This window comes from Pseudophryne corroboree (assembly GCF_028390025.1).
Source record: "Pseudophryne corroboree isolate aPseCor3 chromosome 3 unlocalized genomic scaffold, aPseCor3.hap2 SUPER_3_unloc_2, whole genome shotgun sequence".
In the NCBI taxonomy this organism is placed as follows: domain Eukaryota; kingdom Metazoa; phylum Chordata; class Amphibia; order Anura; family Myobatrachidae; genus Pseudophryne; species Pseudophryne corroboree.
Window position 1 is genome coordinate 3,667,034 of NW_026967508.1, and position 26,550 is coordinate 3,693,583.

At 49.4% G+C, this 26,550-nt stretch overlaps 1 protein-coding gene across 2 annotated transcripts in view; it reads left to right on the plus strand.

Annotated features, from left to right (window-relative positions):
* Nucleotides 1-26,550, plus strand: part of LOC134983601 (zinc finger protein 271-like) — a 123,962-nt gene that overhangs the window by 37,195 nt on the left and 60,217 nt on the right. For both annotated transcript variants that reach the window (XM_063949268.1, XM_063949267.1), the window contains one exon: nt 26,033-26,173. In XM_063949268.1, the coding sequence (XP_063805338.1) occupies nt 26,081-26,173 (93 nt within the window). In that variant the 5' untranslated portion in view covers nt 26,033-26,080. The remainder of the gene's footprint in view (nt 1-26,032; nt 26,174-26,550) is intronic.

Below are 26,550 nucleotides of genomic sequence, written 5' to 3' on the forward strand. Positions count from 1 at the left end.
CATGGCGGTTGAACGTCGGATCCTGAAGGAAAAAGGCATTCCGGAGGAAGTCATCCCTACCCTGGTCAAGGCCAGGAAGGACGTAACCGCAAAACATTATCACCGCATTTGGCGAAAATTTGTTGCGTGGGGTGAGGCCAAGAAGGCCCCTACAGAGGAATTTCAACTGGGTCGTTTCCTCCATTTCCTGCAAACAGGACTGTCTATGGGCCAAAAATTGGGGTCCATTAAGGTTCAAATTTCAGCCCTGTCGATTTTCTTCCAAAAAGAACTGGCTTCAGTGCCTGAAGTTCAGACATTTGTAAAAGGGGTACTGCATATACAGCCTCCTTTTGTGCCTCCAGTGGCACCTTGGGATCTCAATGTTGTGTTGAGTTTCCTAAAGTCACATTGGTTTGAACCACTCACCACTGTGGACTTAAAATATCTCACATGGAAGTGACGAGTTAGCCCTGGCTTCAGCCAGGCGTGTGTCAGAATTGGCGGCTTTATCATATAAAAGCCCTTACTTAATATTTCATTCTGACAGGGCAGAATTGAGGTCTTGTCCTCAATTTCTACCTAAGGTGGTTTCTGCATTTCACATGAACCAACCTATTGTGGTACCTGCGGCTACTAAGGACTTGGAGGATTCCAAGTTGCTTGACGTGGTCAGGGCCCTGAAAATATGTTTCCAGGACGGCTGGAGTCAGAAAATCTGACTCGCTGTTTATCCTGTATGCACCCAACAAGCTGGGTGCTCCTGCTTCTAAGCAGACGATTGCTCGTTGGATTTGTAGTACAATTCAGCTTGCACATTCTGTGGCAGGCCTGCCACAGCCAAAAATCTGTAAATGCCCACTCCACAAGGAAGGTGGGATCATCTTGGGCAGCTGCCCGAGGGTCTCGGCTTTACAACTTTGCCGAGCAGTTACTTGGTCAGGAGCAAATACGTTTGTAAAATTCTACAAATTTGATACCCTGGCTGAGGAGGACCTGGAGTTCTCTCATTCGGTGCTGCAGAGTCATCCGCACTCTCCCGCCCGTTTGGGAGCTTTGGTATAATCCCCATGGTCCTTACGGAGTTCCCAGCATCCACTAGGACGTCAGAGAAAATAAGAATTTACTTACCGATAATTCTATTTCTCGTAATCCGTAGTGGATGCTGGGCGCCCATCCCAAGTGCGGATTGTCTGCAATACTGGTACATAATTATTGTTACCAAAAAATTCGGGTTATTGTTGTAGTGAGCCATCTTTTCTAGAGGCTCCTCTATTATCATGCTGTTAACTGGGTTCAGATCACAAGTTGTACAGTGTGATTGGTGTGGCTGGTATGAGTCTTACCCGGGATTCAATATCCTTCCTTATTGTGTACGCTCGTCCGAGCACAGTATCCTAACTGAGGCTTGGAGGAGGGTCATAGGGGGAGGAGCCAGTGCACACCAGGTGATCCTAAAGCTTTCTTTAGATGTGCCCAGTCTCCTGCGGAGCCGCTATTCCCCATGGTCCTTACGGAGTTCCCAGCATCCACTACGGACTACGAGAAATAGAATTATCGGTAAGTAAATTCTTATTTTTTTTTACCTGATCGCTGCGAAAATCGTCAGCGAGCGATCAACTCGAAATGACCCCCTATATCCACCAGGGCTGTGGGAGCGCAGGTTACTTTTTATACAGGCTCCGTTTATACCGGTGGTGAAGTCCAGCAAGCGGGGATAGAGCGCTATCCTGTAGCCCCTCCCCCCAGCTCCGGGCGCCATCTCCTACAGATGTTCCCGCCCTGGATCTGCTTTCACTTTCTCCCTCAACTCCCTGCTGAGACCAGGCGCCATTTCTTCTTCAGGGCTTCTCTCCACGGGATTGCTGGGTGCTGTCTCCTCTGTATAGCCGCCTGTCACAGCACTGTGCTTATGCAGACAGCGTTAGTTAAGAAATAAGTGTGTTACTGACAGAATAGGTGGTACAGTTATTCTGTGCTATACATCCAGTACTGCTGTGCATTGTTATATCTCTCTGCATATACATATCTGCTATTGTATGTAAATTGCCTGTCCAGTGCAGTATTACTGTTGTGTACATTACTCCTGCATCGTGTTTGTGACTGAGTGTGCCATATAGCTGCTGTGTGTGCTCTCCTTGTTTTTGTTTAGTGTATCACACCCTTGCTATCACTTTATTCTGAGCCCTGTGAGGATGAGTGCGTCAGGGTCCACATTTATTTGTGTATATATATATATATATATATATATATATATATAGTGCTACACAGTCTTTACATCTCAGTGTATTTTTCTGTGTATGTTCAGTCACCCCATACCGATTCATTTCTCTGTTTGTGTCCTGCTTTTATTTGCACATAAATCAGGGGATTGCGGTATTACTATTGTTTGGCTATATTGTACTGTGTGCCCCACGGCTACATTCCTCATAGTGTCTGCCACACAGGGCGGGAATTTCGTGGACGCTCCTGCATCTGGCAGTGCTGCTTCCACGGATTTACCAGGAGGGGGGAACCTGCTGCTGGCGATGTGGGTACTGGGTCCCTTTCATCTCCTACTCCACCTGTGGACCCCTGGCCAACCAAGAGCCGCCGTGGGCCACCTTTTCTTGTATGTTAAATTCTTTGGTAACACGTCTTACGCCCCCCATATGACTGGCTGTGCCATTGCAGCCACAAATTGTCCCTCTAGCTAACCCGTCTTGGGCGGACACACTATCTAACCAGATACAGGTTTTAAATAAATCCTTGGTTACACAGAGGTCTACACCTCAGCCCTCTGGGGCTAAGCGGCCCTCTAAGCGTGTGGTTTCCTCTCAATCCACTCCTGTTTCAGATACTTCTTCTGATGAAGATGGAACCTATACTGATCCGACTGATTCTGACTCAGCAGACTCTGGTGGGGAGCATGTACCTCAGGTTGATGTCCCTGAATTAGTGGTAGCTATCAAAATGGTCTCCAGATTGATTATGAAGCTGATCCCACTACTGCATCAGAACAGCCTGATAAATTCAAGCGTCAGAAGGTGGCAAAGGTAGTGTTTCCTCACTCTGACCTTTTAATTGACATACGTCAAGAGGCTTGGGTCTCTCCAGGAAAGGAGTTGCCCTATCTAAGAAGATGTTGGCTCGTTTCCGTATCCTTGCGGAGTTAACTAACAAGTGGGTAACTCCACCGCCGGTTGACTCGCACGTCGCACGGATCGTGGTTTCCTCTTCTCTGCCTGTTACCACTGTCACCTCCCTGAAGGAGCCGACAGATAAGCGTGTGGAGGGATGCCTGAAGTGTATTTATTCCCTAACTGGGCAATTCACAGGCTCACTATTTCGGCCTCCTGGGCTGCAAAAGCTATTGATGCGTGGGTCCAGGTATTAAAGGAGGAGCTACCTCAAATTCTATGTTTCTATGGTTGAGATTGCCTAAAGGATAAAAAAAAAAAAAAGGGGCAGACTAGATGGGCCAAGTGGTTCTTATCTGCCGTCAAAGTCTATGTTTCTATGTTTACCTCAGGATATTTCTGACATTGCCAAACAGTGTCTGTCTCATATTACCACAGCCTCCCATTATATTGAAGAGGTGTCCTGTGATGCAGGTATTCTGGTGTCCAAAGCTTCCACTACGTCTATTTTGGCTCGCTGGATTTTATGGTTGCGGTCCTGGAAGGTGGACATAGATTCCAAGAATACTCTGGAGGTGCTCTCTTTTAAGGGTGACATCCTATTTGGAGAAGGTCTTAATAAGATCGTAACTGACTTAGCCTCTGCTAAGACTGCGTGCCTTCCTAACACTACTCTTTCTGCTCCGAAAGCTAAAAGTACTACTTTTCGTTCCTTTCGGACTTCAGGTAAATCAAAGGGTTAGGAGTACTCGAGCAAGCCTCGTACTTCCAAGGCCTGTAACCCCAAATCTAAACAATCCTGTGTTGCCCGTCAGCCTGCTTCCAAACAGGACAAGCCTGCAGCATGACGGGGCGGACCCCAGGGTGGGAAGCCGACTCCTGCAGTTCACCCAGGTCTGGTTAAGGACCACTTCAGATGCGTTGGGGCAGGAAGTTGTCTCTCACGGGTACGCGGTCTCTTTCAAGAGAAGTCCCTCTCGCCAGTTCTGCGCAACGCTCATCCCATCGGACCCGTTGAAGTTGCAAGCTCTACATTTGGTTACCCAATCCCTCCTGGAGACAGGAGTGGTGGTGCCGGTGCCTCTCTCTCAAAAAGGGAAGGGCTACTTCTCGACCCTGTTTCTAGTACCGAGACCCAATGGGTCTTTCCGGCCTGTTCTCAAACTCAAGTCACTGAACAAGTTTGTGAGAGTTTTCAACCTGGGGACAACATGGTATCCCTGGATATACAGGATGCTTACCTGCATATTCCTTTTGCCATTTCACATCAGCAATATCTGCGGTTTGCTATCAGCAACCTCCATTATCAATTCAGGGCTCTGCCGTTTGGATTGACCACGGCCCCTCGGATTTTCACCAAGGTCATGGCCGTGATGACAGCTTATCTCCGTCAACAGGGAATCAGAATCCTGCCGTATCTGAATGACCTGCTGAATCTGGCAAGCTCCCAAGATGTCCTCCTGAGCCAGCTCCAGCTGACGGTGCAATTCCTCACAGCCCATGGGTGGCTAGTCAATTGGAAAAAGTCCTCCCTGGTCCCTGCGCTGTGCATGGTCCACCTGGGGGCTCTACTGGATACGCACAGCCAGAGGCTGTTTCTGTCTCCAGAGACGGTCCTGAGGTTTCAGGGCAGGATCAGATACTTCCTCTCTTGCCCAAAAGTGTCCATTCACTCGGCGATGCAAGTACTTGGCCTGATGATGTCGACTTTCGACATGGTGGAGTATGCTCAATTCCATTCTCGTCCTCTCCAACGGTTAATCCTATCCAAGTGGGACGGTCTGCCCCAGCGGATCAGGTCTCATATGATGGTCCTGACTCCGGAGGTCCACTTGTCTCTGTCCTGGTGGCTCCAGGATCAGCAGTTTAGCAGGGACCATCCCTTCTGGATTTCCAACTGAGTCCTCTTGACAACGGACGCCAGTCTGAGGGGCTGGGGCGCGGTGTTCGAGCAACTCTCTCTCCTGGGTCGCTGGACCAAGGAGGAGTCTCTCCTCCCCATCAAGATTCTGGAACTGCGGGCATTGTTCAGTGCGTTGACACTAGCCCTGTCTCTATTAAGGAACAGGCCTGTTCAAGTACAGATGGACAACACCACGCGGGGGTGTACATAAATCATCAAGGCGCCACACGAAACCGACAAGCAATGATGGAAGTGTTCAGAATTCTTCAATGGGCGGAACGCCATCTGCCAGCAATATCGGCAGTGTTCATTCCGGGTGTCCTCAATCGTCAGGGCGTACACGCCGGAGAGTGGAGCCTTCATCTGGAGGTTTTTCAACTCCTAGTGGACAAGTGGGGCCTACCAGATGTAGACCTGATGGCGTCTCGACACAATGACAAGGTTCCGGTCTTCGGATCAAGGACAAGAGATCCTCAAGCAGAGTTCGTGGACGCACTAGGAATTCCATGGAATTTTCATCTGCCATACGTGTTCCCTCCAGTGTAACTTCTGCCCAGGGTTCTGCGGAAGTTCAAGCAAGAAGGAGGAATACTACATCTAGTTGCTCCATACGGCATTGATTCTCAATCCTGCAGGGTCTGTTGACAGGGCATCCTCTTCTACTTCCTCAGCGACCAGACCTCCTTGTACAGGGCCCTTGTTTCTACCCAGACCTGGCCAGACTGGCTTTCATGGCATGGCTCTTGAAGCGTCACTCCTAAGGGCCAAAGTATTCCCTGAGGCGGTCATCCAAACTATGCTGAAAGCCTGTAAACCGGCTTCGGCTCGGATTTACTGCAGGGTCTAAGAACTACGATGTTTACAAGTTCAGAACCTCATGGCTTTTCTGCAACAGGGCCTGGACTTAGGCCTTCGTCTGGCCTCCCTCAAGGTTCATATTTCTGCCTTGTCTGTGTGGTTTCAGAGAAAAATTGTGTCTATTCCTGACGTTGATACATTCACTCGGGTTGTTTAGCGGATACAACCTCCCTATGTCCCTCCTGTGGCTCCATGGGATCTGTCCGTTGTCCTTGACGCCCTGCAAGGGTCTCCCTTTGAGCCTCTTGATTCTGTGGACCTGAAATGGCTTACTATTAAGGTCCTGTTCCTGTTGGCTATTGCCTCTGCTGGAGGGTGTCGGACTTGGGCGCTTTGTCCTGTCATCCACCCTTCCTGATATTTCATCGTGACCGGGCAATTCTCCGTACTCGCCCTGGTTATCTGCCTAAGGTGGTGTCATTGTTCCACCTTAACCAAGAGATTATGGTTTCGGCCTTTATCTCTCCTGGTTTGTCTTCCAAAGAAAGGTCTTTGGATGTGGTACAGGCTCTCCGTATATATGTGGAGAGGACTGCCTCTGTTCAGAGTTCTGATTCCCTCTTCATACTGTTTTGTTTCTCTTACGTCCTAGAGGACGCCGGTGTCCATATTAGTACCATGGGGGTATAGATGGGTCCACCAGGAGCCATTGGCCCTGTAAGAGTTTAATAGTGTGGGCTGGCTCCTCTCTCTATGCCCCTCTTACCAGACTCAGTTTAGAAAATGTGCCCGGAGGGGGCGGTCACAGCTATGGGAGCTCTACAGAGCTTCCTTAGTAAAAGTTTTTTTTAGAGTTTGTTATTTTACAGGGAGGCTGCTGGCCTCCCTGCTTCGTGGGACTAAGGTGGGGAGTAGTGTCCGCCCTGCGGGGTCTGAGCCACTATCTTCGCTGACTGGACACTGAGCTCCAGAGGGGATAGATCGTTCCCTGCCGCAGGGGAACGCTCATCCCAGCAGCATGCCGCCACCCACTTGCAGAGCTGAAGAGTGGCGAGTGAGTCATCGACCCCTGGCAAACGGGGAACCGATGTGAAGATGGCGGCAACAGGGTAGGGAGCGCAGTACTAACCGCGCTCGGGGGCTCAGCGGCACATGGTGCGGCGCTATGAGGGGCGCCCTGAGCCGGCGCCCACACCCTGCACTGACCACACAGCAGCGTTCAGCGCTATTTTCCTGCATGCATCCACGCTGCCTGTGAAGCAGTCCCTCCAGAGCAACTCCAGAGGGAGGGGGGGGGGGCTGTATATAGACTGTCAGCTATTAATTGACACAGTCAGCGCTAGTTAAGGGTCTCCCTATACCTATATAGCGCTGTGTATGGGTTGGCTCCAGTCTCTGTGTCTCTCTGCCATTCTTGGGGGGAAACTCTGTCTACCCTTTACCCTGTGTGTATGTGGGGTGTGCAGGCAACCATGTTTAGGGATTCTGTATCGTATGCTGCAAAGGATATATCTTTTCAGGAAGATCCCATTCCATGTAATCAGGATTGCACTGTTCTAGCGCAGATCCCGGCTAGGGAACCGGAGTGGTTAGCCTCTCTTAGGGGGGCTAGTTCTCTTTTCTGAAAGGGTTGCAAGGACTGAAACTGCCACTCAGGTATTACAGTCCTCTATGGCAGTATGGTCCGGTCCTGTTCCCTCGGGGTCCCCTGCGGTACCTTGTCACAAATGTGCTCTTGCCCCAATTACGCAGGATGACACAACTACCGATTCTGACACAGCAGACGGTGATGGGGATGTGTCGAGGAGGACGGCATCACTTGCCAAGGGGGTACATTTGATGATTGAGACCATGCGAGATGTGTTGAATATTGCTGACACACCTCCTGAGCAGGTTGAGGAGGCCTTTTTCACGGACAGTAAGAAGGTCCCACTCACCGTCCCTGCATCTAAGGAATTAAATGCTATTTCTGAAAAATCCTCGGAAAACCCGGATAAAAAATTCCAGGTCCCCCAAAACGGTTCTGGTTGTTTTTCCCTTCCTGGAGGACGATAGAAAAAAATAGGAGACCCCGACTACAGTTGACGCGTCTATCTCCAGGCTGTCAAAGCAGGTGGTCTTACCTGTCCCGGGATCTACTGCGTTGAAAGACCCGGCGGATCGCAAGGTGGATGCTACGCTCAACTCCATATACACGGCTACGGGTGCGATCATGCGGCCCACTATTGCCTGTGCATGGATTTCAAAGGCGATAGCTAAGTGGTCAATCACTCTGCAGGAGGACTTGACTACGATGGATAAAAGTGACGTTTATTTGTTTTTACGTAACATACAGGATTCTGCAGGGTTTCTGGTAGAATCCATGAAGGATCTGGGTCCATGGCTGCGGGGATCTCCATGTGCGTCTCGGCTCGCAGGGGTCTCTAGCTGCGCCAATGGTCTGCGGATGCGGAATCCAGGAAAATTGTGGAGAACCTACCCTACACAGGACATGCTCTGTTTGGGGAGGCGCCGGATGTGTGGATTGCCACGGCTACCGCGGGTAAGTCTCCTTTTCTTCCCTCAGCTGCCCAGGCTACGAAGAAGCCTTTTACTCCCAACACATCACAGTCCTTTCGGCCCGCTAGGACTAGAAAGAACAAACCCTCTCACACCTTCTTTAGAGGTAGTTGAGCCAAATCCACGAAACCTGCACCTGCAGGTTCCCAGGACCAGTAGCCGGCTTCTGGTGCTTCAAAATCTGCAACATGACGGTGGGCCGCCCAGCCTGGAGGCCGGTCAGGTGGGAGCGAGACTCCGGCATTTCAGCCACGTCTGGGTGTCATCCGGGCTATATCCCTAGGTACAGGATATTGTGTCCCGGGGGTACAGGCTGGAGTTTCAAACTCTTCCACCTCACCGATTCTTCAAGTCAGGCTTGGAAATCCTTCCGGAAGTCATAATCAATTAGAGCTGTGGAACCAGCAGTGCGGCCGCTTCTGATTGGCTGCCGGTCCACGGCAGATTTCAGTGCATGCGCCGTTCCAACCCGATCGCATGGATGCGAGGAAGCGTAGCATGCGATCAGGTCGGAATGACCCCCATGGACTCCTCACTGCCGCTGCCCATGGGCTCCTTCCCTGTTGCTCACCGCAGCTGCACCAAAGGCCTTCTTCTCACTGCCACCCATGGTCTCCTCACCGCCGCCAACTACACCTCTGCACAGCCGCTGACCAAAGTCCCCTCTGTGCCTCTGTTACTCATCTCATTAGGTAATGTTCCCCTGCTTCTCTATGTCACCTTCTCTGTCCCTGCTGTCACTCTCTCTCTCTCTCGTCCCTGAAATGTGGATTATACTGTGTGGCATTTTGGGAAATTTGGCTCATTCCGTGTGGCGTAATGTAAAGTTTGGCTCATTCTATGGGAATTTTGGCTTATTCTGTGTGGTGTAATGTGAAATTTGACTCATTCCGTGTGGGATAATGTGTAAGGGGCACCAGTACTAGATAGTGTAAGAGGTCCTACTATTGTGTTGTAATGTGTATATGGTGTGGTACACTACACTTAGAGACACCGCATTTTGAGTGACCACGCCCCTTTTGAGCGGCCACGCCCAAAGGCGCGCACATAATTACAGCCTTTACTTTTCCATACCCCAACTTTAAAATTTCCACTTCGACCACAGTGTGTATTGAGAGAGACAGCATTATGCTACAGCAGTTATCAGCCATCTTGTATAACAGCAGCCATTTTAGAGATGTTTTCAGGCTTCATAGTGAATTACAAGTAATGCTGACATTTCAAAAGTTAGAAAGAAGTTTCCTGAGAAGCAAGGTCAAATGGACTTTCTGGAAACATATTGTGAAACAATCTCATTGCCAAGGACAGGAGGGGAGGGGGCAGGCTGGGCTGGTGTTTCCTTAGTCAAACACTGTGTAATTTAACCCCTTTGATTAGTGGGACATTTGCCTCAGCTGTAGTTGTCAATTTACCATAGTGTATCTGTAGCTTCAACCATGCACAGCTGTGCGTGTCAGCTGTGTGTTCCAATATTCAAAGCGTTCCTATACTTAAAGCGTTTTGAAAAGTAACCGTTAAAAAAACAGTTGCACAAACATTGAACACCATCAAGAAAGATTTCGGGAACATTATGTGGACTTGCCAAACCTCTGCAATGAAATCACCAGGACTATGCCCACTAGCCCTCTGGCAGAGAACATCAGTAGTGCCTTACAGGCTTACCCCTCAAGGTGAGCAGGGAACACTGGTGGTGAGAGCACCGATGCCAGGCTTAGCAGGGTTATTTTCTTCAGATTTTAGTGTGCTCCCCACATTCTCATACCCCCCCCCCCCCCCTCCCCCCGTACTCCTCCAAATAGACCAGGATAATTTCCCTCCTTTCGTTGTTTCCCTCCTTTCGTTGTTTACCTACAAAGGTGATCTCACCATGTGCACCCCAAATCGGGGCCTCTGGTGGTTCCTCTGTTGGCAGGATGTGCCTCACGTGGATTGTTCATACAGGTCATAGTGTTCACTCTAGGCTCTGCCCGTTTTTTTAAAAGGCAAAACCCGCCCTGCCCCTTTTGCGGCGCCCTGCTAGAACAGCCGCCCGCTTCCTGCCCTCCCAGCGTGTAAAGGTGCCGTGTGCATGCCACGCCCCCTAATTTGCATGACCGTGCCCCCGGAGTCCGGCGCCCTGCCCCATTTAATTTCTAGAGGGAACACTACAGGTTATATCATACGACTACACAAGTGCCCGTTCTCCCATGTATGCATTGGGCCCATGTATGGCTTACATCCCAGTGTAACCTCTCTAGTGCGCCCAATATGGCTGCCTCATCTGGTACGCTTGTGGATGGGATGAAAATACGTGGACCTGATAGTTTTGTTGGTACCCTACTCTGAATGCTAGGATGCTGCAATCACCCCCATTTTGTGTCACCTCTTCTAGGGATGGACTATAACACCCAGGGTAATCCTACGCTGTGCGCCGAAGATGGCTGCCGCACCTGGTACCCTGTGAGGGTGGAATACACAGCCCATGGAAGTTATTACCCAAAATGCCTACACCAACCCTGCATTATGATTACTCTATGCATTCTAGGTTTTCATTTTTATGCCTGTGTATTGCTGTATTAATCTTCTGTATTATGTTTATTTTGATGTCTGTAAAGCGCCTTGAGTCCTGTTTGGAGACAGAGCGCTACATAAATAAAATTATTATTATTAAGCACAGAGCATCTACTAAGAGATTGTATGTTTCTTTGTGCTTCAAGCAATGATTCTTTTGTTCTGTTTTATCTGAGGAGGATCTGTTAAATGACGGTCTGTGCGCTGTCTGTTATACACCTCCCAGCCAGTCTGCGGCCCCTACCCCTGTGCAGGAGCCACCATGGGCAGCCTTTTCAACATTCTTGGGTACTCTGGTGGAACACCTTGCGCCCCCCTATGTACCCGCCTGTGGCTTTACACCCTAATGGGGTAAATCCGCCTTGGGCAGATAATTTGTCTATTCAGCTGCAACAATAAATCAGTCTCTGAATAGACATAAGGTTCCCCTAGGACAGAGAGGTGTCTTTAGTCTTTCTAAGTGGGCTACTTCATCCTCACAATCCCACAGTCCTCTCTGATGTTTCCTCTGAAGAGGAGGGGGAGTATATGGCTCTTTCTGACACAGACTCCTGTGCTGCAGAGGAGGATACCCCTATGTCTGCAGTTGTCCCTGCACTTGTGGGTGCTTTTAAGCATATCGTCCAACTCTCACTACTGTGGCTAAGAAAACTGATAATATGTTTAAAAAGTAGAAGGTGGTTAAAGACGAATTACCCCACTCTGATTGATTAATTGTTGGACATCAGACGGGAACCCTGGACTACCCCGGGTAAGAAGTGACCTGTCTAAAAGGGCCTTGGCCTGTTATCCTCTACCAGCAGAGCTATGTAACAAATAGGAAACCTCACCTCCTGTGGATTCTCATGTCACCCGCCTTGTGGTGTCATCCACTCTGCCGGTTACTACTGTCACCTCTCTGAAGGAACCGACAGATAAACATATTGAGGGTTGCCTGAAATCTATTTACCCCCTTACATGGGCCGTTCATAGACCCACTATAGCTGCTTCTTGGGCCGCAAAGGCTATAGAAGCTTGGGCTCAGGCATTGGAAGATGAACTACTTGTGGATATTTCTGAGGAAAGCAAGCAATACCTGTCTCATATTAAAACTGCTTCTTACTATGTTCAGGAAGCATCATCAGAAGCTGGAGTGTTTGCCACTAAAGCGTCCGCCAAGTCCATTCTGACGCGCCGTATTCTATGGTTGAAGCCTTGGAAAGTGGACCTATATTCCAAGAAAACCTTGGAAATCCGCCCCTTCATATGGTATATTCTTTTTGGGTGTCCTGAGCCACAATGGTGGCTCATTCCTATTTGCATTCTGTTTATGTGTTCTTGTTTAGGGTACTGTTGCTAGCCGCCTTTGGTGAGTCTGTGTAATTGCAGCCTGTCTCCTGTATGTGTGTCCTGTGCAGTCTCACCTGTCAGATAATTAAGCCATTACCTTGTCTCTGGCTTCCAGTCATCCTGATTGGGGCTTGCTTCCTTTATTACCCAGCCTACCCTTCACCTGATGCAAGTGATACCTTCATGTTCCAGTTTGTACCTGTGTTCGTGCCCTGTCCGATGGTGGAATCTTGTATCTGTGCAATTGGTACTGTTATACTACTTGCAATATCCAGTCCAGTTGGAATCCTGTGTATCCTGTCCTGACAGAGTTCTGAATTCATTACCCGTCACCTGAGCTCCTGCATCAGTGAGAATCTGTCATCTCGTATGAGATCCTGTCAGTTGGCTTTGTATTCAGGTTTTTGTGGATTTTCCACACAGACACTGTTTGCCTGTATTTCTTTTTATAACACCTTTTGAGCATTGTTACTTTTACAGTCTTAGTTAAGTTTTCTCTTGTTCACTCTCAGTCTCGGTTGGTGCCTTGTTATCTTGTAAGACATCAGAGTCTGGGGCGAAATAATTCCAATTCCAAAGGCATCTGCTAAAGGAGAAGACTAGCCTTGCAGGCGCCAACCGACCACTGGGGGGAATAACAGAGTCTGATGCTAAAGTAGCTATAGCTGTCCAGCCGCAGCTCCACACAGAAGTACTGGAACTCCCCAGTTGCCACCCAGTCCCCAGAGTTCCAGATACTCTGTTCATAACATTGGGGAGGAATTAAATAAGATTGTGTCTTTCCTTCCCCAGACTAACCCAGCTCAGAAGGCCAAGAGTACTACTTTTTGCTCCTTTCAGCCTCAGGGAAAGGCGAAAAGGTCAGTCATTCCCTAGCCAGTTCAAATCTTCCAAGGCCAAACAGTTCTGGGCGGCACGTCAACCGGCTGCTAAAACTGACAAGCCCGCAGCCTGACGGGGCGGGCGTCCCCTTATGGGACAACAGGATGGGAGGCCGACTTCTGCATTTCGCTCAGGTTTGGTGCATGACCACTTCAGACGCTTGGGTGCTAGAAGTAGTCTCTCGCGGGTACGCCGTCTCGTTTAAGGTACGTCCTCCTCACCAGTACTTCACCACAGGCCTACCATTGTACCCGATAGAGGAGCAAAGCTGTGGTCTATTCTCTCCTACACTCTGGAGTGATTGTGCCAGTTCCTCAGAAACAGGGCAGAGGCTACTACTACTCTACTCAGTTTTTGGTCTCAAAACCCAACGGGTCACACCATCTTATTCTCAACCTCAACTCTTTGAACAAGTTTGTGAGGGTATCTTAAGTTTTGCATGGAAACTTTACGTTCAGTAGTTCTGGCCATGGAACCGGGGGATTACATGGTCTCTCTGGATATACAGGATGCATATCTGCATATTCCTATTGCCACTTCACACCAGCAGTTTCTGCGTTTTGATATTGGCAGCCTACACTACCAATTTCTCTGACGTCCTAGTGGATGCTGGGAACTCCGTAAGGACCATGGGGAATAGCGGCTCCGCAGGAGACTGGTCACAACTAAAGAAAGCTTTAGGACTACCTGGTGTGCACTGGCTCCTCCCACTATGACCCTCCTCCAGACCTCAGTTAGATTCTTGTGCCCGGCCGAGCTGGATGCACACTAGGGGCTCTCCTGAGCTCCTGGAAAGAAAGTATATTTTAGGTTTTTTATTTTTACAGTGAGACCTGCTGGCAACAGGCTCACTGCAACGAGGGACTAAGGGGAGAAGAAGCGAACCTACCTGCTTGCAGCTAGCTTGGGCTTCTTAGGCTACTGGACACCATTACCTCCAGAGGGATCGACCGCAGGACCCGTCCTTGGTGTTCGTTCCCGGAGCCGCGCTGCCGTCCCCCTTACAGAGCCAGAAGCATGAAGATGGTCCGGAAAATCGGCGGCAGAAGACTTCAGTCTTCACCAAGGTAGCGCACAGCACTGCAGCTGTGCTCCATTGCTCCTCATGTACACCTCACACCATACTTGCCTACTCTCCCGGAATGGCCGGGAGGCTCCCGAAAATCGGGTGACCCTCCCGGCCCCACGGAAGAGCAGACAAGTCTCCCGTTTTTTTAAGTCCCCCCTGCCCGGCCGCCCACTTTGAGAGTAAAGTTGGCGGTCCGGACAGTAGATGACGCAATTCTTGTTGAATCGCGTCATCATAGTCATGCCCCCCTGCTGTAAAATGCCGGTTATCGCGGCATTACAGAGCGGGGGGCGTGGTTTAAACAAGGTCCGCTATAACCCCGCCCTTGTTCCGCCTCCTCTCGCCCCGTTCCGCCTCCTCCCCGCCCCCTCCTCTCGACATTGCATAGCCCAGCCCCTCCACTGAGCCGTCCTGGCAACTCTCTCCCGGAGAGAGATGCCAGAAGGTAGGTAACTATGCCTCACACTCCGGTCACTGATGGGTGCAGGGCGCTGGGGGGGGGGGGGCGCCCTGAGCAGCAATATTAAGACCTTGGCTGGCAAAAAAAAATCCCAATATATAGTCCCAGAGGCTATATATGTGATAAATACCCCTGCCAGAATCCATAAAAAAGCGGGAGAAAAGTCAGCGAAAAAGGGGCGGAGCTATCTCCCTCAGCACACTGGCGCCATTTTGTCTTCACAGTGCAGCTGGAAGACAGCTCCCCAGGCTCTCCCCTGTAGTTTTCAGGCTCAAAGGGTTAAAAAGAGAGGGGGGGCACTAAATTTAGGCGCAATTTGTGTATATAAGCAGCTATTAGTGAAAAAAATCACTCAGTTATAGTGTTAATCCCTGCATTATATAGCGCTCTGGTGTGTGCTGGCATACTCTCTCTCTGTCTCCCCAAAGGACTTTGTGGGGTCCTGTCCTCAGTCAGAGCATTCCCTGTGTGTGTGCGGTGTGTCGGTACGGCTGTGTCGACATGTTTGATGAGGAAGGTTACGTGGAGGCGGAGCAGATGGCGATAAATGTGATGTCGCCCCCTGTGGGCCGACATCAGAGTGGATGGATAGGTGGAAGGTATTAACCGACAATGGCCCTCATTCCGAGTTGTTCGCTCGCAAGGCGAATGTAGCAGAGTTACACACGCTAAGCCTACGCCTACTGGGAGTGTATCTTAGCTTCTTAAAAGTGCGACCGAAGTATGCGCAATATTGCGATCAAAAACGAGTTAGCAGTTTTTGAGTAGCTTCAGACTTACTCTGCCTGTGCGATCAGTTCAGTGCTTTTCGTTCCTGGCTGACGTCACAAACACACCCAGCGTTCGTCCAGGCACTCCCACCGTTTCTCCGGCCACTCCTGCGTTTTTCCCGGAAACGGTAGCGTTTTCAGCCACACGCCCCTAAAACGCTGTGTTTCCGCCCAGTAACACCCATTTCCTGTCAATCACAATACGATCGCCGGAGCGTTGAAAAAGCCGTGAGTAAAATTACTTTCTTCATAGTAAAGTTACTTGGCGCAGCCGCAGTGCGAACATTGCGCATGCGCACTAAGCGGATTCTCACTGCGATGCGATGAAAAACTCCGAGCGAACAACTCGGAATGAGGGCCAATGTTAACTCCTTACATAAAACGCTGGATGACGTAACAGCTGTGGGACAGCCGGCTTCTCAGCCCGCGCCTGCCCAGGCGTCTCAAAGGCCATCAGGGGCTCAAAAAATGCCCGATACCTCAGATGGCAGACACAGATATCGACACGGAGTCTGACTCCAGGGTCGACGAGGTTGAGACATATACAAAATCCACTAGGAACATCCGTCGCATGATCTCGGCAATGAAAAATGTGTTACACATTTCTGACATTAACCCAAGTACCACGTAAAAGGGGTTTTATGTTTGGGGAGAAAAAGCAGCCAGTGTTTTGTTCCCCCATCAGATGAGTGAATAAAGTGTGTGAAGAAGCGTGGGTTCCCCCGATAAGAAACTGGTAATTTAAAAAAATAAAAAAAATTACTGCTGGCGTACCCTTTCCCGCCAGAGGATAGGTCACGTTGGGAGATATCCCCTAGGGTGGATAAGGCGCTCACACGTTTGTCATAAAAGGTGGCACTACCGTCTTAGGATACGGCCACTTTGAAGGAGCCTGCTGATAAAAAGCAGGAGGCTATCCTGAAGTCTGTATATACACACTCAGGTATTATACTGAGACCTACAATTGCCTCAGCATGAATAGTGCTGCTGCAGCAGGGTCTGATACCCTGTCAGATAATATTAATACCCTAGACAGGGATAATATTTGGCTAACATAGAGTATATTAAAGACATAGTCTTATATATGAAGGATGCACAGAGGGATATTTGCCGGCTGGTATCCAGAATTAATGCAAGGTCCATTCTGCCAGGAGGGTATTAGAGACCCGGCAGTGGACAGGTGATGCTGATTTTAAAAGGCACATGGAGATTCTGCCTTATAAGGGTGAGGAATTGTTTGGGGATGGTCTCTGGGACCTCGTATCCACAGCAACAGCTGAGAAGAAATTTTTTTACCTCAGGTTTCCTCACAGCTTAAGAAAGCACTGTATTATCAGGTACAGTCCTTTTGGTTTCAGAAAAGCAAGGGGGCCAAAGACGCTTCCTTTTCTGCACAAGGGAAGAAGGAAAAAGCTGCACAGACAGCCAGTTCCCAGGATCAAAAATCTTCCCCCGCTTCCTCTGAGAACACAGCATGAAGCTGGGGCTCCACAGGTGGAGTCAGGTGCGGTGGGGGCGCGTCTCGGGAACTTCAGGGACCAGTGGGCTTGCCCACAGGTGGATTCCTGGGTTCTGCAAGTAGTATCACAGGAATACAAGCTGGAGTTCGAGACGACTCCCCCTAGCCGTTACCTCACATCAGCCTTGCCTGCTGCCCTCGGAGATAGGGAGTTAGTACTGGCGGCAATTCACAAGCTGTACTTTCAGCAGGTGAAATCAAGGTTCCCCTCCTTCAACAAGGCCGGGGTTACTATTCCAAAATGTTTGTGGTACCGAAACCAGACAGTTCGGTGAGACCCATTCTAAAATTGAAATCCTTGAACACTTATGTACGAAGGTTCAAATTCAAAATGGAATCGCTCAGGGCGATTATTGCAAGCCTGGAGAATTTTCAGGGTATCACTGGACATCAAGGATGCTTACCTGCATGTCCCTATTTACCCTCCTCACCAGGAGTACCTCAAAATTGTGGTACAGAATTGTCATTACCAATTCCAGACGTTGCCGTTGGTCTGTCCCCGGCACCGAGGGTATTTACCAAGGTAATGGCCGAAATAATTATCCTGTACTTGGACAATCTCCTTATAAAGGCGAGGTCCAGGGAGCAGTTGTTTGTCAGAGTAGCACTATCTCAGGAAGTGCTACAACAGCACGGCTGGATTCTGAATATTCCAAAGTCGCAGCTGGTTCCTACGACGCGTCTACTGTTCCGGGCTATGGTTCTGGACACAGACCAGAAAAAAGTGTTTCTCCTGGAGGAGAAAGCCAAGGAGCTGTCATCTCTAGTCAGAGGCCTCCTGAAACCAAAACAGGTGTCGGTGCATCACTGCACGCGAGTCCTGGAAAAAATGGTAGCTTCCTACGAAGCAATTCCATTCGGCAGGTTCCATGCAAGAACTTTTTTTGTGGGACCTGTTGGACAAGTGGTCCGGATCGCATCTTCAGATGCATTGGCTGATAACCCTGTCTCCAAGGACCAGGGTATCTCTGCTGTGGTGGCTGCAGAGTGCTCATCTTCAAGAGGGCCGCTGATTCGCCATACAGGACTGGGTCCTGGTGAACACGGATGCCAGCCTTCGAGGCTGGTGGGCAGTCACACAGGGAAGAAACTTCCAGGGACTATGGTTAAATCTGGAGATTTCCCTACACATTAATATTCTGGAACTAAGGGCCATTTACAATGCCTTAAGTCAGGCAAGACCCCCAGGGCCGTCTTTTCGTATGGGCTCAATGGGCTCTTGCCCAAGGGCCCCAGAAGTATAAGGGCCCTAGGCTGATAGCTGAGGGTCTCCTCTTTCCAGGGGTACCAGATTTTTGAAAATCGGCCCTGGGGAACCGGAGATATCCAACTTCAAAGTAGTGGTCCCCATCCAAGCCTGTTAATTGCTCTTCCCAGCCAGATATCTTGGGTTCTGTCTGACTCACAGTTTCTCTGAGGGTATAATCCAATCTGGGACTTTCTCCTTTTGGGGACACTGGCAGCTAGTCTCTACTATGCCCAGAACCAGAGATATCAGCCTTCCAGCAGCTTGTCCCTGCTCCAGCTCCACACGCCTAATATGCAGTTTCATATTTTCATTGGTGGATTGCTCTGACTCCTGAACTCTGATCCCCAAGTACCCAGAACCTCCTGTCCAGTGTTTTATCACATTCAAAGCTAAGAAATCTATTTCCAGGAACTGGAGATATCTGCAGTCAAGCAATCTGCCCTCCCACCAGAAAATGATAAATATTAAGCCCACTCCACTATCCACCTGCTTATTAAACACCCCCTACCCCCCTGGAAGTCATGTACCATGGCTTCTTCATTTAGCCCAATGCCCCCTTCTACAGTTTAGCCCCATCTGTGCAGTAAAGGAGTAATTAGTAGAAATGACTGCTTCAGGTCCTACATGCTGAGCGGAAGATAGAACACCCTCTACCGCCTGCGGGACATCAAAGCTTCCGCTGATAGCACCCCCCACACCTACCGCTGGAGGATGGGTAGGGGGCCCAGTGCATTTCTGTGCCCAGGGGCCTACACTGCTGTTAAGACGGCCCTGAAGACCCCTGCTTCAAAACCAGCCGGTACTGATCCAACCAGACAACATTACGGCAGTCGCCCATGTAAACCGACAGGGCGGCACAAGAAGCAGGATGGCGTGGCAGAGGCCTCAAGGATTCTCCGATAGGCGGAAAATCACGTGTTAGCACTGTCAGCAGTGTTCATTCCGGGAGTGGAGACACGACCTACACCCGGGAGAGTGGGGACTTCATACAGAAGTCTTCCAACTAATGGTAAACCACAGGTGGACATGATGGCGTCCCGCCTAAACAAAAAACTAGAGAGATATTACGCCAGGTCAAGGGACCCTCAGGCGATAGCTGTGGACGCTCTAGTGACACCGTGGGTGTACCAGTCGGTTTTTGTGTTCCCTCCTCTGCCTCTCATACCAAAGGTACTGAGAATAATAAGAAAACGAGGAGTAAGAACGATACTCGTGGTTCCGGATTGGCCAAGAAGAGCTTGGTACCCAGAACTTCAAGAAATGATATCAGAGGACCCATGGCCTCTACCGCTCAGACAGGATCTGCTACAGCAGGGGCCCTGTCTGTTCCAAGACTTACCGCGGCTGCGTTTGACGGCATGGCGGTTGAATACCGGATCCTAAAGGAAAAGGGCATTCCGGAGGAAGTAATTCCTACGCTGATAAAAGCCAGGAAAGAAGTAACCGCAAACCATTATCACCGTATTTGGCAAAAATATGTTGCGTGGTGTGAGGCCAGGAAGGCCCCAACATAGGAATTTCAGCTGGGTCGATTTCTGCACTTCCTACAGTCAGGAGTGACTATGGGCCTAAAATTGGGTTCCATTAAGGTCCAGATTTCAGCTCTGTCGATTTTCTTCCAGAAAGAACTGGCTTCACTACCTGAAGTTCAGACATTTGTAAAGGGAGTGCTGCATATTCAGCCGCCTTTTGTGCCTCCAGTGGCACTTTGGGATCTCAACGTGGTGTTGAGTTTCCTAAAATCACATTGGTTTGAGTCACTTAAAACCGTGGATCTGAAATATCTCACGTGGAAAGTGGTCATGTTATTGGCCTTGGCTTCGGCCAGAAGTGGCGGCTTTGTCATGTAAAAGCCCTTTTCTGATTTTCCATATGGATAGGGCAGAATTGTGGACTCGTCCCCAGTTCTCCCTAAGGTGGTATCAGCCTTTCACTTGAACCAACCTATTGTAGTGCCTGCGGCTACTAGGGACTTGGAGGATTCCAAGTTATTGGACGTAGTCAGGGCCTTGAAAATTTATGTTTCCAGGACGGCTGGAGTCAGGAAAACTGACTCGCTATTTATCCTGTATGCACCCAACAAGCTGGGTGTTCCTGCTTCTAAGCAGACTATTGCTCGCTGGATTTGTAGCACAATTCAGCAGGCGCATTCTGCGGCTGGACTGCCGCATCCTAAATCAGTAAAAGCCCATTCCACGAGGAAAGTGGGCTCATCTTGGGCGGCTGCCCGAGGGGTCTCGGCTTTACAACTTTGCCGAGCTGCTATTTGGTCAGGGTCAAACACGTTTGCAAAATTCTACAAAATTGATACCCTGGCTGAGGAGGACCTTGAGTTCTCTCATTCGGTGCTGCAGAGTCATCCGCACTCTCCCGCCCGTTTGGGAGCTTTGGTATAATCCCCATGGTCCTTACGGAGTTCCCAGCATCCACTAGGACGTCAGAGAAAAATATATATACGGGCAGAGGTCGGTTTGTGGCCCTTCAGCATAGTCTGGACAACCACCTCAGAAAAACCTTTTGACCTCAGAAGCGAAGCCTCAGGAGCCACGCCATCAAAGACAGCCAGGCCAGGTCCAGATGAAGCCAGGGGCCCAGAGAGAGCAGGTGCTGTCGCTGAGGGAGAAGTAGGGGTTGCTGTGCCAAGAGTCCCTGTAGATCTGAAAACCAGTAACGTTTGGGCCACGCAGGAGCGATGAGAATGAGTTGTCCTCCTTGTTTGAACTTCCGAAGCACCCGGTGTAGAAGAGACACCTGGAGGGAAGACATAAGGCAGGTGAAAGGTCCACAGGACCGCCAGAGCATCCACGAACGCTGCCTGAGGATCCCGGGTTCCAGATCTGAAGATCAGAACTTTGTGATTGTGTCGAGAGACCATGAGATCCACATCTGGTAGACCGCATCTGGCCATGAGGAATTGAAAGACCTTAGGATGAAGAGCCCACTCTCCGGCATGAACATCCTGACGACTGAGGAAGTCAGCTTCCCAGCCGTGAACATCCGGGATGAATACTGCCTGGGATGAATACAAGTAGTTCTGGAAGATAGAGTTCCGCCCAATGCAGGATTTTGGACACTTCCATCATTGCCATGCAGCTTTGAGTGCCGCCCCGATGGTTGATATAGGCCACCGTGGTGGTATTGTCCGAATGAACTTGAACAGGCCTGTTCTGTAGAATAGGACGAGCCAAAGTCAGTACATTGAACACTGCTCTCAACTCCAGAATATTGATCGGGAGCAGAGATTCTGACCTAGTCCAATGACCCTGAAATGAGTGTTGCTCCATCACCACTCCCCATCCACGAAGTCTGGCGTACGTTGTCAGTAGGACCCAGTTGGGGATCCAGAAGGGACTGCCCATGCTCAAGCGCTGGTCCTATAGTCAACAAAACAGCGACAGGCGAACCTCCGGAGTCAGGGAGATAATTTGAGTTCTGATCTGATGAGGCAGGCCATTCCACTTAAAAAGTATCAGACGTTGCATAATGCGAGAATAAAACTGTGCGTATTAGACCATGTTGAAAGACAACACTATCAGACTGAGCGTCTGCATCGCTGAGTGTATAGACACTCGAGGATGGCGAAGAAAGGGACGTATTTTGGTCTGCAGTTTCAGAACTTTGTCTGGAGATAGATACAGTCTTTGGCTATGAGAGTGTCCAGAAGCGCCCCCAAGTGTACCATTCTCTGAGATGAAACCAAGGAGGACATCACAATTTACCAGCCAACCGTGGAACTGAAGGAAGGTAATCGTCAGTTGGAGATGACTGAGAAGGACCTCCCGTGACTTTGCCATGGTCAACAAGTCGTCCAGGTACAGAAGAATTCGCACTCCCCGATGATGGAGATGGGCCGTCATGATGGCCATCACCTTCGTAAAGATGCGAGGAGCCGTGGCCAGGCCAAACGGCAAAGCCTGAAAAAAATAAGATTTTACTCACCGGTAAATCTATTTCTCGTAGTCCGTAGTGGATGCTGGGAACTCCGTAAGGACCATGGGGAATAGCGGTTCCGCAGGAGACTGGGCACAACTAAAGAAAGCTTTAGGACTACCTGGTGTGCACTGGCTCCTCCCACTATGACCCTCCTCCAGACCTCAGTTAGGATACTGTGCCCGGAAGAGCTGACACAATAAGGAAGGATTTTGAATACGGGTAAGACTCATACCAGCCACACCAATCACACCGTATAACTCGTGATACTATACCCAGTTAACAGTATGAAATATAACTGAGCCTCTCAACAGATGGCTCAACAATAACCCTTTAGTTAGGCAATAACTATATACAAGTATTGCAGACAATCCGCACTTGGGATGGGCGCCCAGCATCCACTACGGACTACGAGAATTAGATTTACCGGTAAGTAAAATCTTATTTAGAGTGTGGCACGCTTACTTCACTTGGTGCGCTACTAAGGGTTATGATGCCACTAAGCTCAGGACTTCCAGAATTCTGGCATTTCTCCAAAGAGGGTTAGACTTAGGCCTTCATCTTGCTTCTCTCAGGGTACACATTTCTGCCTTGTCTGTATGGTTTCAGCGCAAGATTGCCTTCATCCCTGATGTACACACGTTTCTTCAGGGCGTTATTCGCATTCAGCCTACCTATGTATCTGTGGTGGCTCCTTGAGATCTGTCTGTTGTGTTGGAGGCTCTACAAGAAGCTCCATTCGAACCTCTTGAATCTGTGGACCTCAAGTGGCTGACAGCCATGGTTCTCTTCTTACTGGCTATTGCCTCTGCGAGGAGAGTTTCAAACTTGGGTGCTTTGTCCTATCGTCCCCCCTTCTTGATTTTCCACCGTGACAGAGCAGTTCTCCAAACTATACCTGGTTACCTTCCTAAGGTGGTTTCATCTTTTCAACTTAACAAAGAGATTGTGGTTCCGGCCTTCGTTTCTCCAGACTTTTCGGTTTAACATTCTTCTGGCAGTGCCGTTTCTTGCGGTGGGCGAGCTGTGCAATCGCACGAGGCGCCTACTGCAGCACTTCGGTGGCTCCTCCCTCTTCCCGAGTACACCGCCCGAGGGGTAGCGGAATTTCATGTAATGAGTCGGTTGTGTCGTGATGTCACAACACAACCGTGTCATTCCGCGAACTCAGCTTATGCGAGTGGAGTACTTTGCATATGTGCCACTCACCACGAGGGAAGTGGGGCACCTGCTCACCCGGGGTCGGAATCAGATATCGGAAACGGCTCAGTTTACGCTCCCCCTCCTCCCCACCATTCCTACTCTGCTCGGGGGCGGAGTTTTGTGCAATGACGCGTTTGCGTCACGATGCAAATGCTTCATTACACGAAACTCCGCCCCTGAGCAGAGAACTGATGACGAGGAGGCGGGCGAGCCGCCCAGGACACGGCCAAGCTATGAGGAAGAGGCAGGCCGGCGCAGGCCGAAGAGCGGGAAGCGGGATGGAAAAGGACCTCTGCAAACACAAGTATATCTTTCTCTCTCTCTCTTTGTAGAAGGGGACTCTTGCCTGCCATAATGTGAAAAATGCGGACTCTTGCCTGCCGTAATGTGTAAAATGCAGACTCTTGCCTGTAGTAATGTGTAAAATGGGGACTCTTGCCTGCCGTAATGTGTAAAATGGGGACTCTTGCCTGTCGTAATGTGTAAAATGGGGACTCTTGCCTGTCGTAATGTGTAAAATGGGGACTCTTGCCTGTCGTAATGTGTAAAATGGGGACTCTTGCCTGCCGTAATGTGTAAAATGGGGACTCTTGCCTGCCGTAATGTGTAAAATGGGGACTCTTGCCTGCCGTAATGTGTAAAATGAGGACACTTGCCTGCTGTAATGTGTAAAATGGGGATTTAATGTATCACGGGCATTGTGGTGTGTGGCATAATGTGGTACAGGGGGCATTACTGTGTGGGGCTTAATATGGTAGAATTTTTTTGTTTTTATATCTAAGTGGGGGGGGGGGGTCGCATTTTTAAATTTCGCACTGGGAGCCAAATTGCCTAGAAACGGCCCTGTTGTTTGGATATGGTTAGGGTTCTACGTATCTTTGTGGACCGCACTGACTCCATTAGACATTCTGATGCCCTTTTTGATCTTTTTGGTTTTCACAAATGTGGCTGGCCTTCCTTTTCCAGCCTTGATTTCTGCCCATTTTACTCAGTCTGTAGGACCTTTTAGGCGGCACGGTGTGGGGCGTCCGCCGAACAATTGTTCAAGGCGGCCATGTGGTCTTCAGTGAACACCTTTCTTAGGTTCTATGCCTTTGATACCTTCGCCTCCCAGGATGCTTCCTTTGAACGCCGGATTCTCTTATCCGCTCAGGCATGTCCCCTCCCTTGAATTACTATGTTGGGACCTCACCGATGTTCCCTGTGAAACCTATATACCCTGATGCAGAAAAGGAGAGTTATTTCCTGTTAACTCCCTTTCTGCAACGTACATAGGGTCCACAAGGCGCCCACCCTGACGCACCTGCCATCTCTGCTTTTGTATGGCATTGGCTGCTGGTTTCTTCTCCTGTCTGTGAGAATGTGTTCTTATATGCCTAACATCTTTCTTCTCTCCTTCTTTCTTGCTACATTGGACTTGTTACTAAAACTGAGGTACCAGTGCCTGGAGGCGGAGTTATAGAGGAGTGCAGCTATGCATCCTTTGACAGCTAAAGCTTTAACTGTTCGGTGCCTGGATGCCTCATCCACCACTGCACCCCGATGTTCCCTGTGGACCATATGTACTTCGCAGAAAGGGAGTTTACAAAGTTAAGTCTACCATAACTCTCTTTTTTTAAACATTTTTTAACCAAATTTGTTGAAAAGCATTCGCTCGCTACACGGTTAATAAAGATGATAGTTTGTGACATGGATAGTCAGTGCAGCAAAAGTTATAAAAACATGAAAAACCCTTAAAAAATTGTGTTGACCTTGTCAACCTTTTGACTCTCGATCTTTTAACTGTCTATCAATCACCTCCCAGATGAACATGGCAGCTGAAAAGTCTCAAAAACAGCCTCCTGATGGAGAGTGACTTGTGTCATCTCTGACCCGGTGTATGCATACCCCACCAACCGCCCCTCTCTTGGCTGAACAATCCCACTTTTTGGGCACTACTCCGCGACCCACCCTGCTACCCACAGCGTCCTGCGGAGAGGGAAGGTTGGGGGAGATGTGCACATCATCTAAACAGTGCTGGAAGAACGCTGGACACGCCCCCAGAGTGATGGGAACCGGGTCATGTGAAGCTGCTAATGATGGCGCCCAATTGGTGGCAAATGGGAATATCGCCCCCATTTATCCGTATATAGGAACACAGCAGGAGCACTGCTTATCAGCACACTTTACACGCCACATTGTCTCTGGGATGAACAATTGGGAATGGGCACTTTTATCTATATGTTTGGAGATAAGATTATATTTTCATGTTTGCGTCTTTCATGGAGCAGGTCAGATGCCGGAAGCCACCTGGGGCCTCATTAGCTGCACAGTCCGGCCATTAACTTCAATACATTTCCATTGTGCTGCGATCATTAGTGTTTTCTGCACTGTCAGGGAGGTAACGCCTCCGGCCGCACTCCAGTCTCATCTCAGGCAGCTATGACGGGAGGGAGTCGCAGCTCCAGATCTGACAATGCGGATGACTGCGAGTCGGTCAAAGAGATGGGATTTATTTATTTTAAAAGTTCCAATTTGGGATTAAGTATCAGACTGGTCTGTGTCCGTATTCAGACCGTAATCCTGAATGATTCTTCCCCAGAGCTCTATAAGGAATTCTAATGTGTGAGACTAGAAGAATGAATTATGCAGACAGTAATACAGAGTTGCTGTATGACTATGGTACTTGTAAGCTCTCTCTGATATTTATTTTAATTATTACATTTATTCTTAGACCATTTAGCTGTGAGGAACCAGAGACCCTTTAATAGAAGTCACGTAAATGATGTCACGGAAGATGGACAAGGACAGGAGTCATTTGACTGAAAGGATATTAAACCTCACTGTGGAGATCATCCAGCTGCTGACAGGAAAGGTGAGGGGTCCTGAGAGTGTCACAGTGACATCACTCATATTCATATTTCTAACACAGGGACCTGACTGGGGAGGTGAGGGAGTCTGGGAGTGTCACAGTGACATCACTCTTATCTCTATTACTAACACAGGGACCTGACTGGGGAGGTGAGGGAGTCTGGGAGTGTCACAGTGACATCACTCCTATCTATATTACTAACACAGGAACCTGACTGGGGAGGTGAGGGAGTCTGGGAGTGTCACCGTGTCATCACTCTTATCTCTATTACTAACACAGGGACCTGACTGGGGAGGTGAGGGAGTCTGGGAGTGTCACAGTGACATCACTCTTATCTCTATTACTAACACAGGGACCTGACTGGGGAGGTGAGGGAGTCT